Here is a 13104-nt window from a genome sequence, read left to right as displayed (position 1 = left end):
ATCAAAGTTTAACAACTCTGCATATGGCAGTGAAGATAGCTCAAGAAGCAGAAATGAAACATCGATCAACAAATCGTCCATCCCAGATGACTTTCTCACTTGCCAGGCGAATCTTTCGTGGGAGGCTCCTTCGAGGATCCTCCACCATCTCTCCTCGTCTTCGCACCCGCCTTCAATTTCTCCCATCTCTCTCTGTATCGTTCAACCACCTCTCTCAGCTTCCCATTCTCCCGACCCAACCTCTCAATCTCCTTCCCACCTAAAGCTACATGTTCCTCCAACTCAAGAACTCTTCGTTTCAGAGCCTCATCTCCACCTCGACTACCTTGATCTCGTGCAGGACTCATGGTGCGTGCGAATCTCATACTCTCTTGCAAAGCCATGGTACTTTGTTGAGCTGATGATTCGAAAGCGTGTAAGCGTTTGCTGAGCTTGTCGATGCAGTCCTTGAGACTCTTATTTTCGATGTCCAGTTCCTCGACCTTGTTTTCTAGAGCTCGGTCATTCATCTTTCTGCCGCTAGTGCCTCTTCTAGATGTCGTGGGTGAGATTGGCATTGGGGTCTCGCGAGCATCCACGAAATCGTCTTCTTCGGGATCCGGGAAGAGGTCTGCGTTCTCGCTGTGCATAGAGGCCGCAAGCCTTCGTTTCTCTTTCTGGTCGAAAGATAGAATGTGCGCATATGATGCTGTATGGCCTGAGGTAGGAACTACGTAGAAAGAGTCATTGCCAGAATGACCATCTCTTGCTGAGGCTCTCAGGGCCGCACGCGAGATGTACTTCGCCAGATCTGGTTCGGCATCGATCCGTTCCTTGCTCTGGGGTCGTCTTCTAGGGGCCTTTGTAGGCTCAGGGGCGGCGGGCTCAGGACCTTCCTCAGTAATGAGGGGCAAACCTGCAAACGCAAGAGGGGCAGATAGCTTTGAGAGAATGTTCTCGAATGTATTGTAGAATCTTGAGAATCCTTCATCGTTATTTGCAGCTACGACAGTGCTAGGATCTGCGACCTGAGGCTCCACGATTTGTGTAGCATTTTGCTTTGGTGGAACCCAGCTGGGTTGAGAATGCTCCGGAATACTGGCTGGAACCTTGGACCTCTTGCGGGGAAGCGCTTCTAAACTACCAGGTGCCTGTTGCGTAGATACACTAGGAGATAATGGCTGTCTTGTATAATTCGCACGTATACCTCTTGCGGACGCAAGATTGCTGGCAATAGAGGAGCTGAGGTCCCTGGGCGGCAAACGACGAGGATGTTGGAGGCTGGGAGGGTTCCGCAACGGCGAAGAAGATCGTGGTCCCAGATCAGACTTCGATGCACGTAGCTCCGCAACAGCAGCAGATGTAGATAAAGGCTTCTGTGAAACTGCTTGAACTTCTCCTTCGGTAGACGTAGTATTCGGAGGATTCTCTACGGGGTATCTCAGGAGTTCCGACAATCTCTGATGATGTTGCTCCAAAAGCCTCAGCGTCCTCAAAGCCTCTGCACTCCCGGTCCCTGATGCTGCCTTTGCGAATTCTCCTGCTGCGAGAGCATGCTCGTTGATCGCAACCGTCGTATCGGAGCTTTGGGTGGCTACAGAGGCAGCTCGAGCATGGTCGTGAGCCTAGACCGATACTCAGCTTGGAACAGAAAAGGTAGGATAATGTACATACTAGTATTAGAGGAGAAGATTCCATCTTCAGCGTTGATGTATTAGTATGGCTTGGGGTGTTGCGCTGGCATCGCTGTATGTGTTGTTGTATGTTGGCACCTGTAAAGGGAATGGAATGTGAATGTTTGAAGCATCACGAGGCTGGCTGAACTCAAGCAACTTCAGCCCGCACTGACTAAATCTGGGGTTGCGGTCGGACACTTTGCTCCCGCCAATGACGTTGCAGATCTCAACACACCCAAAGCCAGATACGGATGCAAAGGGGAAAGAGGGAATTATAAGGCATTGTTCAAAACGAAATGGATAGCTTCTCTTCACATGAGCTTTCGTGAATGATAATTCTTCAACTTCTCCATCGCTGATTCTGCTATTCAATCCTATTTGCTGTCACATCACAAAGCTGTAGTCCTATGCGCCCACTCTCCTGAAGATAAAGGAGGTTGCGACGAGGCCTCACCCATTTCAGCTGGTCTGGTCCCTTGAGGCGGCACAAAGAGAGTTACGTTTACAGCGACGACATCGTACAAGCTCATTCTTGGCTTCTATTGCAACTCGACGCATCTGCCACTCTATGCAGCATACGATAACATCGATCGCTTCCCCATGACCCGGCGCATCTGCTGCGAGAAGTCTAGGTAGCTACCGACCTGATGTCGTTCACCATGGAGAGATCGGAGTCTCCTCCGAGGAACGGGCTGTCCCAGATGTTCTCCAAATCGCGCAGAGACAAGAAAGGCAAGGATTCGAACTCGACAAAGAGCAGCGGCAGCGATGGTCTAGGTGTTCGAGCATCGATCGAAGACGCAGTTGATAAGCTCAAAGGGAACAAGGACGGCGAGGACGATAACGAATCCAATGGCATCAAGAAGCTTGTGTCAAAAGGTATTGGAGCCAAGAGGCGGCAGAAGAAACAGGAGAGGGAAGAAGAACTGCGATTGTCGGAAGATGCAGCTCGTGGGAGGAGTGTTGCAGAGAGAGGGACCTTGGAGAACGATGTTCCCAGCCTGGTGCATCAGAGCAGCTCTGGGGATGGCAGCAGTTTGATCACATATGATTCAGAAACCGAATCGTAAGTCTTGTCTCGGTCTCTTTTCTTGTTTTTGTTTCTGCTTGCATCATTCGCCTCGACCTTTAGACATGCATTATCCCTATCTTTTTAGAACCTTATTCGTATGCAAGTACAAGCAAGAGAACCGCAGGTGGGACAGCAAGTACCAGCCACACAGGAGCTGAAGCGAAGATGCGGAATGTCCCATCGCAGACTCTTGTCGACAACCTTCACTTCCAGCTCTCTCCTATTGTCAATATAACAACGTCACAATCAACGACAATTATCACAACTTCGCCAGGTTATGCCTGCGAACCTTCTCGTTCTGCCTGATACTTATTCGTCAATCCATGCGCTGCGAGTTTGTTTTGCATTAATCGCGGCAGCGTCTCAATTCCCGACTTGCTTAATTACGTGTACCCTGTTCGCTGCGTGCTAACTCAAGTGTCACCTCCACAGACCACTCGAAGCACCTCCTCTTCAAACGCATCCGTCGCACATTGGATACCTCACCACTTCCTCCCCTCTCGTTCATTCTACCACAGTGCCAGAAATCAGCTTGACTGAAGCGCAGCTCGACGGCGCGCCTACACCTCGAGCCTCGACCTTCCCTGTACATCTGAACGCCCTGGCTGCCTCAGCATCAGCTCCGTCACTCGTTGACACAACCCTCCAAGCTCCCACGAACGGCTCCGAAAAACGAAGCCCCTCGCCCGTTGGCAGATTAAAGAAGGCTCTGACATCCAGGCGGGGTCCAAGTCCGAACACAAGTCCTGAGAGGAAAACTGGAGGGGGAGGGGTGGCAGGCCTGAAGGAGTTGGAGAGGCCTGCAACAGCGGTGGAGAGTAGACGTGGAAGTGTTGCATCGAGGATTGGTTCCATATTCCCTGAACGACAATCTTCACCACAGCCATCAACTGTGTCTTCTCCAGAACGACCACAAACTGTCAAAGTTCAAACAATCGATACCAGCGCTCCACCAAGTACACCACCTGCATCCGAGATACCCGCTCCGATTATCGTGAATACCCCCCCTACTCCTACCGACTCGAGCTCCCCTCGATTTCCTCCTGTTCGAGACCGTGGCACTTCAGACCCGGTAACCTCAAATTCCAATGTTGTCACATCCCCATCGGGGAACATGATATCACATAGAAGAATACGATCAGGATCTGCCACGCTAGGTCCAAGTAAACTATCAAATATCACTTCCGCTCCTTTGACACCGACTTTGGAGAGTGGCGCCACTACGCCAAGCTCTGGAGGTTTCTTTTCAACTGTATTTTCCGCAGCGCAAAACGCAGCAAACACATTAAGCAACAGCATTGCAAACACATCAGTTGCCCCTGGCAATAGGGCTAAGAGTGGCACACAAGACATCAAGGAGGTCGAGAGCCCAGTGGTGGAAACATTTGCAGAGAAATCTGAGTCTGACGATCCAGCGGAAGAGAAAGAACTTGCTGTTAAGACGTTAGGTATGGGTGACCTCAGTTTAAGCGCCTTAGGCATTTCGGAGAGCAGCAGTGGGACAGATACGCCTGTCCCATCTAAGCCAATGGAGGAGACGAGAGGAAGATCGGAATCAACTAACGATGAAAATCGATCAATCGCCGGTCTATCTGCGCCGAATCAAGATAACGACGGTGTCTCTGCGTCTGTTGACGATCTTCAGCCTCTTGTGCGACCTCGATCGATATATGAACCTGCCACAGGAGAACAGACACCCCCAAATGGAAGCGTATTTGAAGGGAAGACTGGCATTCACAGAAGTGGCAGCATACGAAGCGCGATTGGCAACCGCAGGAAGCGCGGTAGTTCTGCAGCTACTGGAACAACGATTGGAGCTGCAATTGCTGCTGCGAACACTTCACTTGCAAACCCACATGCAGGTACACCAAAGATTACTGGGTTTGCAGTAGCAAGCAAGAAGCGAAACCGCGACTTCCATCAGCTATTCCGAAGTGTACCTGACGATGATTACCTTATTGAAGACTACAGTTGTGCATTGCAACGAGAGATCTTAGCTCATGGACGACTGTATGTTTCTGAAGGTCATCTCTGCTTCAGCAGTAATATCTTTGGGTGGGTCACAACTTTGGTCATGAGCTTTGATGAAATCGTATCTGTTGAGAAGCGAAGCACTGCACTGGTGTTTAAGAATGGTCTTATGATTTCTACTCTACATGCGAAAAACATTTTCGCTAGTTTCACTAGTCGAGACTCAACGTATGATCTGATTGTTGGTATCTGGAAGCTAGGTCACCCCAGTCTCCGAAGCTCTTTGAATGGAGTGAGAATCGAGGAGACTGGCGGGGGTGACAAGACTGAAAAGGATGATGGATTACCAGTCCCCGGGAGCCAAAGTGGTTCAGAATCTGAGAGTGAGGGGGAAGATGGGGATGAGATTTACGATGAAGACGAGGAAGACGAGGATGGCATGAGTTTCACTCATGCTGAAGGGAGTGTGGCTGGTAGCGATATTGCTGAAAAGGTGGTGAGCCGCAAACCATCAGCTGCTGTTGTACCCAACGGAACCGCGAGCGAAAAGAGTCCAGATGGCGCTACAAGCCCGGCTGGTGATTTCCCTGGTCCTGCAACGCACGCACCGACAGATTGTACCGACCAAGAGACTCATTATGCTAAAGTGATTGGGGATGACATTATCCCTGCACCACTTGGCAAAGTCTATAGTCTCATGTTTGGACCAGCATCCGTCACATGGATGCGAAACTGGTTGACAGTGGAACAGAAGTGTCTGGAGCTGACCATGGAAGATAAACGGCCTCTTGGACTGGACAACAAGGTGCGAAATTACTCGTACATCAAACCCTTGAATGGAGCCATTGGACCCAAGCAGACAAAGTGTGTGTGCGTAGAGACTTTGGACTCGTTGGATTATGAAAAGGCAATCTCTGTAACAATCTCTACCCAGACTCCCGATGTCCCAAGTGGCAATGTTTTCAGCGTCAAGACCAAATATTGCCTCTCTTGGGCTGAAGGAAATGCCACTAGAATCCAGATGAATTGCGCCATCGAATGGACGGGCAAGAGTTGGCTGAAAGGTAATCATTAAGAATAGAAATCGCTCGTGACTTCTGCTGACATTTACAGGTCCGATCGAGAAAGGTGCGAATGATGGTCAGGTCCAGTATGCAAAGGATATTGTTGCGTCCTTGAAAGCTGCTGTGTCGTCTCGCCGTGGTACAGTCAGTGCAGTCGTTGGTAAAGGTAAGAAGAAAGGTCGAAAGGGACGCCAATCGAATAGTCTTGCCAAGCAAACCGATGGAGCCTCAGAGACCAAATCTACTACCGAAGATTGGGGACTTTTTGAGCCAGTGCATGGCATTCTTGGCCCGCTGTTCGATATTGTGAAGCCTCTACTTACTGGAAATATCCTTTACGGTCTCCTTGTGGGCTTGCTGGTTGCAAGTTGGTTTGGATTCGGGTTCTCAGGCAAAGGCCGCGGACGCAATGATCTTGGCCTTACTTATTTCGGTACGCCTGAGCGAGTGGCTGCGTATGAGGAGATTTGGAGACGCGAGGAGAGTCAGTTGTGGGAGTGGATCGAAGACCGCGTCAGCATGGATCGTCTACGTGATGTCAACAAAATGCCCATCGAAACACAATCTATCCAGGACAAGCTCAGGGACGAGAAGATGGACGAGCGAGCAGTGGATGCTGCGATCAAAGTTACAGAGGAGAAGTTGAGGGTTCTGAAAGCCACGGTAGAGAAGATGAAGCGGAAGGCCGAGACGGTCAAAACCAACGAGAAGGAGACGGCATCGAAGCCTGAGCTATAGCATTATGATTGATATCTTGGGTGGACCGACTGTAAATTTAGGTGTTCGGCGCTCGGTAGTTGGTATATTCTGGGTACGCATAAGCATAGCGGTAACGACGCAAATACCATTGTTTTGATTGTTTAAAGAATCAATTCCTACTCTTTACTTTGCCTCCTCCAAGCCAAATCAACAAGCATCCAATGCCACCTGTTGACAAACTTTCAAACACCACCATTACCTTCCGTCCTCCAACTAACCCACACTCTTCCTCACGTCCATCCTCAAGGATACCACGCAATGAAAAGCATCATTCTTTCACGAGAAAATTTGTGTTCCAAAGATTCCCTACCAAATTGTCTTGAATGGTAGGAGTGGTCAGGGAGTAGTTTTCAACTAGCAAAAACGCAAGCTCGAGCGCGGCTCTCACTGCTATGCGTAATACCCTTGCACTAAGATGGAGAAGAAAGAAAAAAAAAGGATGGATTGCAAGAGGGGAAGGGAGTTTATATAGATGTGAGAGGGCGAAGGCAGCAGTGGGTGTGAGTCAGTGGGATGTTGTTGCCTGGAGGTGAGGTGAGTGAGTGCGTGCTACGCCGCCGGATTCATGTCAAGACGAGCTGAAGGGCGCACTGAGTGCTGGAATTGATTCGTAAATGCTGACACAAACCCTGAAATGAACCAAGTTGTGCAACGGAGATGTGTTGGTAGTGAAGTTCCCCTGAATTGCTCGCTTAGCGACCTGCATTTGTTGCCCCGCCTCTCCATCGGTGAAATTCGTGGCCGATTTTGCGATAAAGCCCAAATTCACAAAATATAAAATATTTTGCATAATATATTAAGTTTATATTTAATATTTTTTATTAAATATATAAAATAACCTTTTAATAAGTCAAAATTAAAGTTTAATTAGAAACAAATTATGTAAGAGTGTGTAATGTTAGAATTAGTATAGGATATTTTGATATTCTCGAGTGCTAAAATCGACTAGGAATTTCACAGATGGAGAGCCCGCTAGTGATTGCCAGACTTCTTTGCTACTTTCTTAAAAGCATTACAGATTTTAGTCTTCATATAGAGAAGCTGATGCCGCAAGTATACTCTTTATATACAACATAAGATGTTCAATATCGATTTTAGTCCAGAACGCCCTCAGGCAGGAACACAACGTAATCCAAAGGCGCCGGTTCGATCCCATTCGGCGTCCCGACAATCTTCAACACATCTCCTTTCTTAACCTGCACACCACGGATCGTCTTCCGAGTCGCCGAGTGGCCATCAAGATATATACTTGGAGCATGGCCTAGCACGTTCTCTAGATTCCCCGTCCATGACGCAATACTGTTGTTATTAAGAGAGACATCCCAACGCGAGATACCGCCAATTAGATCGAAATAATTCACACCAACGTCGTATTTTCCGTCTGGAAAATTCAAGGTCGTGTCAGCGGTTCCAACAGTACTGTTCGTCAGTGTTACAATGGCGGTGTAGTTGCTCGCCATTTCGAACGGAGAGACCTGATACGGTTTATATCCGGCCAGACTCATACTCTCGGCTTCGATTCTCCAAGGGTGGTTTCCCACTCTGTTTTCGGTATCTGGGATCCCAGATAGGTTGTGATAGAAGTTGCTGATCGCGTCGCGCCACACGATCGAGTGTCCTGCCTGGTATTCTTGCCTGAACAAGACATGGTTGTAGCGTTGATCATCAATCTTCCCTTTCAAGCTCTCCCATAACGGAACGAAGGTCTGCGCCACCGCAGAACCATTGTAATGTGCGTCGTAGAAATGCTGGATGACAGTCTTTCCTGAATGCAAGACGTGTGTATAATTCACGTGATGAAACCACAGTAAAAGGTCATCAGGGGTCGTCGAGGGATCTTCGTACATAGCTGCGATCTCTGGTGGATATTGGCCTGCAAAACCCGTGCCGTTTGAGACTGTGCGATCCATTCCGATGGTCAAGTGGTCAGCTCGAGTCCACTGTCCCCAACCGTTGTTATCCATTGATTGAGGATTTGGTCCGAAGTGCGTGTAGAGGATATCCGTCAACGTCTGGACTCCGAGATTTCCGCTGTAGTTCTCGTACGCTGGCCAAGATTCCATTGACATTTGTGTGATGGCGCGGAGAACTGTTGGATCGCGACTGAATGTGAGACGAGTCCAATCTTGGAGGATAGCTTCGGGATCCTGGGTTGGTGCCCATGCAAGACGGCCGTACGCGTAGAGGTTAGACATAGCAAGATGGCTACCAAGCCAAGTGTTATTGGTTCCAACATTCACAACTGCTGCTGAACCACCCAGGGGGCGATTAAAGCGTTTACCAGAAATGATGTCGCTGACGACAGACGACTGATTGTCAACTTTGAGATCAAAATCCAGGACAGTCTTCCAAAGCGGGGCAAGGTACACAAGGTGACATTGTTGACCTAGGTATTCTTGAGCAACCTCAAGCTCAATAGCCGTGTTTGTCTGAAGCAGGTTGGCGAATAAAGGCGAAGTTGGTTCTCGGACTTGGAAATCGATTGGTCCGTATTTGATTTGGACAACCACGTTATCATCAAATTGTCCATCCAGATCCTTGAAGAACTGAACTGCAGCATTGGCTCGATCAGCTCGCCAGTCAGACTCATTGAGTTGGTTGTAGACGAAAGCACGGAACATCGCAACCCCTCCATAGGGTTGAAGAGCTTTGGCGAAGAGATTCGCTCCTTGGGCAAGCGTGCGATTGTAGGTTATCGGGCCTGGTTGCCCTTCCGAATTAGCCTTCACGAGGTATCCCGCCATATCTGGGACTGCTTCATAGATCTGGTCCGTGATGTTCGTCCACCAATCAATTACTGAAGCATCGAGTGGATCAAAAGTGCTCAAATTGCCTAATAACTGTGGCGATGCGAAGTTGAGCGAGATTCCCAGCTGAACGCCATAGGGCCGAAACACATCTGCGACCCGTTTAAGTCCAGCAATATTCTGCGGCGTGAGAAGGGAAGCATTGGCATTGACGTTATTAATGATTGCACCATTGATGCGTACAGAAGCTAGAAGACGTGCATAATCCTCCGCGCGACTCAGATCGTTGACGATGAGACCATTTTGAAAGAAAATGGACGGACCACCATATCCACGTTCGATACTCCCATCCATATTGTCCCACTGGTTGACCCAGCGTATTGGAGCATTGGGATTGGATATGTAGGACACCTGGGAGAAGTTTCCTTGAGCAAGCATTGACAGGTATTCAAAGGCGCCGTAAAGAGCCCCTCTTTCATTTTGTCCAAGAATCTGAATTGTGCCGTTTAACGTACTGAGCCAGAAACCATCCGCCTCGAGGTCTGCTGTGTCGTCGTCATCGAGGCCATATTCTTGAGCATAAGCATCAACGGTCCCAACCACGACGGTTGAAAGTGATTCGATACTCTGATGAGTGATGGATACTTGTTTGCCAAAGATGCCTTGAATTCCTTTCTGTAGCTCCAACCCCGCTGTATAGACGGGGCTGGTTGTCGTCGCATTGAGAGCCACAATGTTTGATGGAATTGAGCCCTCAGACTTGGCAACTCCAGGTAGCGGAGCGTATCGTAGCCACGCAGCCAAGCCATCCTCCGCGGAAGCGACTCCAAGAGTTAAGAATAACAGAAGGGCTCGCATCATGATTTTTTGACACCTGCGAAAGTCCTGTTCGTCCCGACTCGAGCTCCATTCATTTATATGAAGACAGAAGAGCCATGGTTATGTTCGGAAGATTTAATAAACGTATTCCCACGTATAGTGAAAGCGTGATGTTGAGGCTGATGCAAAAGTATTCAGCCTGAATGTTGTGATCGACAAGGTACGACACCTCCTTTCAATTAGCGGGCGGGGAGATTTACAAAGAATTTAGACAGCATTTGATTCCCCGCAATATCAGAACAGCCGGGTCCCGGACCCAAAAGTGGGCGCGAAATTTAGACTTCTTGCGTGCGCCAAGCCCCACAAAGATAGCCTTGCTTCAGTAGAACAAGGTTGTACGGGGCCTTCCCCCAGCGAAGAAGAGAGTGCGCTAAATATGTTCAAATATTCCAAATGACATGCTGATAATTGAATGTTCGGCCGTAAACAAAATAAACACCGAGCAGGCGAGAATGACAGCCAACAGGTAAGCAATGCAAGAAAAATAGCTGGAAGAATAACTGTCGCCGCACATGAAAGTATATACCATACGCTGAGACTTAGCAAAACAGGGCGGACCACTAGGTCAAAATATAAGATTGATCTATTAATGGTGATGGTCCAAGCTGAAGAAGGTAGACGAGCAAATATTTGATATGACTTTGAAGTTGATCTGATTATTTTCCTCTGGCACGAGCCATTGGTCCCCAATTCTCACGAGGATTGAGCTGATATCTAACAAGCTTCTTAGTATCTTTCTCCCCACCCAGCTTCTCATCAAAGACGACCTTGATCTTCTTCTCCTCTGATGAAGCTCCCGATTCTGTTTTGCCGTCAGCTTCTTTGCTGTTCGGCTCTGGCTCGGCGAATTTCTGGGTCTTCTTGTCAAAACCCATGATAGCCCGCCCAGCGGTATGTTCTCTGATAGAGCCATCTTTAATAGGAGATCTTTGTTTTGTCCACTCTCTCATGATCTCCCAAATCACTTCCCAGGGCGCATCAGTCTTGATGCTTCCAGGTTTGGTATGACTTCTCGTATCTCGATAGCCAAGATGCCTCAAAGCACCACGAAACGCATTCTCTATGGGAGTGACGCAGTGGATGACTTTAGAAAGTGCAGACGGAATGAAGAGGAATGGAGTTGGATCGATAGCAGCCGGGTCGTACTTCTTCGTCTTTGACGTTGCCGTTGGAGATATGTCTGCTTCCAGATCTGGCAAAACCTCTTCTAAGGCCAGAGTAAGCATGCCTTCGATTCTGGCGGTGGTATAATATGTATCTTTTGACACATTAGGGAGTCCAGCCAAAATTTTCTTGATGAATTTGGGAGAATGTATAGGACCTCCATACATCGGGCCCGCAATGTGTGTCTTGAATCCACATATCTTGCAAGTTTCGTTCGCCGCAGGTCCTTGTGCAAAGACATGTTTCCATTGAGGATCACCGTTCTTATTCTCAACGACTTTATTCCTAGCAACCATCTGTGTAGTCCAAGCTCCGCACCCAGTGTCACAATTGTACACCATCATCGTTTTGCCAGCCAAGAATTTGACATCTGCAGGTGACTTGTAGACACGGACAAATACCCTAGCGTAAAAGTCGATTGACAACGAGAGGAGAGGCTCAATTGCAACGCCGTGTCGAGCGGCAGTAGTTGCGATAGAATGAAGAATGAGTCGGAGCCCAGCTTCATGTGACATAGGGCCTTTCATTGCCACACCACCGTAAAGCGAATACGCCTTCTCAGGGTATCCATTGGAAGCCCAGACTCCAGCATCTGTGCAAGTAACGCATAGGAGACCACCGTCATCGCGCACAGCTTGAATCGCAGCATCCAAGAATGGTGCTGCGGTGCCATATGGATCTAAGTCAATAACATCGTATTTCTTGCTATTGCCGTCCTTCACGTCTTCTCCGACGAGGTCATACATATGCTTAAGAGCGTTTCCTGTTACAGCTGTGATCCTGTCCTCCAGCTTGTTATGCTCCACGTTCAACTTGATCATCTTAGTTGCTTCTTTGAGTAAATCGTTTGCGGTGATCGATGTTGCGAAAGGTATTTCTTGAGCATATCGAAGAGCACGTAGACCTGTAGCAGAGAGGGCATCTAGAATCGAAAATCTGATCTTTGGTGGTGGCATCTCAATTTGCTCAGTAATTGTGGAAGACCCTTCGTTGTTGGCCACATCGTCCATCTTGCTCTCCGGCGACGTTACCTCAGCCTGCTCAGCCTGCTCAGTATGTGTGGAAGGTCCTCCGTTGTTGGCTATGTGGTCTGTCGTGATATCTAGATCGTGCCCCACGGGCTCAGGATCTCTTACTTCGTCAAAACGAACGGTCTGCTCAGCAATGGAGTCTGGGGCTATTTGTGGCTTCGCGTCCATAATATCTGGCCCAGCATTTGCTTCCAACGTAGCTGATTCAGGTCCCTCCAGTTTTCCTACCTTCCGCGAAGCATCATCGTCCTCGCCGTTCTCTTCACGCTTCCGCTTCTTTATTCTCTTGGCCTTGAACTTTGCCCGTCTCCTTTCTGCCGCCCTCTTCTTCGCCTCAACGACCTCTTCACCATATGCCTTGATCGCTAGGACGCTCAGGTCTCGATTGAATTGCTGAATAGGATTGTAGAAAACTGATTGCGCGGAATTATCGCCTCTAGGGGTGGTTTGAGGAACCTTCGGACCTGAAGCCGGCACAAGAATATATGCCAGTCCTTCTTTGATTGTCGTGTATTCCTTTTCATCGTGCACAACGTGCTGGTCCACAGCTGGTAGAGCTGTGATGTCTGCAGCTTGATTTGCAGACATTTTGGGTAAGAAGGCAAAGGTCCGTATGCGCGAGAGCTCACCTAAGATCGCCAAGCTTCGACTCGCCCTGAAGCTCTTCGAGAGTACTTGCATGCGCGACGTCTGGGTTGTCAGTTGCGGAAGCTTGCCAGAAGCTCTGATTATTTTTGTGGGCTAAGAAAATTCTGCCACAAT

At 48.7% G+C, this 13104-nt stretch overlaps 4 protein-coding genes across 4 annotated transcripts; 1 reads left to right on the top strand and 3 right to left on the bottom strand.

The window, feature by feature from the left end:
• Nucleotides 1-95: 95 nt before the first annotated feature.
• Nucleotides 96-1677, bottom strand: LY89DRAFT_736557 (uncharacterized protein; the record flags this gene model as incomplete). Its single annotated transcript, XM_018220139.1, has 2 exons — nt 96-1604; nt 1654-1677. 2 exons carry the CDS (start codon nt 1675-1677, stop codon nt 96-98), a joined length of 1533 nt encoding a protein of 510 aa, XP_018068879.1.
• A 313-nt stretch (nt 1678-1990) lies between these two features.
• Nucleotides 1991-6637, top strand: LY89DRAFT_141939 (uncharacterized protein). Its single transcript, XM_018205320.1, has 3 exons — nt 1991-2721; nt 3160-5762; nt 5812-6637. The coding sequence occupies exons 1-3, from the start codon at nt 2303-2305 to the stop codon at nt 6498-6500; spliced, it is 3711 nt and encodes a 1236-aa protein (XP_018068878.1). The 5' UTR covers nt 1991-2302; the 3' UTR covers nt 6501-6637.
• A 932-nt stretch (nt 6638-7569) lies between these two features.
• Nucleotides 7570-10266, bottom strand: LY89DRAFT_708806 (alpha-glucuronidase A). The gene has a single exon (XM_018217708.1). The coding sequence runs from the start codon at nt 10127-10129 to the stop codon at nt 7616-7618; it is 2514 nt and encodes an 837-aa protein (XP_018068877.1). The 5' UTR covers nt 10130-10266; the 3' UTR covers nt 7570-7615.
• Nucleotides 10267-10795: 529 nt separating this feature from the next.
• On the bottom strand, nt 10796-13037 carry LY89DRAFT_686980 (N2,N2-dimethylguanosine tRNA methyltransferase). The gene has a single exon (XM_018215405.1). It carries the CDS (start codon nt 12928-12930, stop codon nt 10804-10806), a length of 2127 nt encoding a protein of 708 aa, XP_018068876.1. The 5' UTR covers nt 12931-13037; the 3' UTR covers nt 10796-10803.
• Nucleotides 13038-13104: the final 67 nt, after the last annotated feature.

The sequence above is a fragment of the Mollisia scopiformis genome (genome assembly GCF_001500285.1).
Source record: "Mollisia scopiformis unplaced genomic scaffold LY89scaffold_17, whole genome shotgun sequence".
Classification (NCBI taxonomy): domain Eukaryota; kingdom Fungi; phylum Ascomycota; class Leotiomycetes; order Helotiales; family Mollisiaceae; genus Mollisia; species Mollisia scopiformis.
This window is presented reverse-complemented; position numbering and strand designations above follow the sequence as displayed.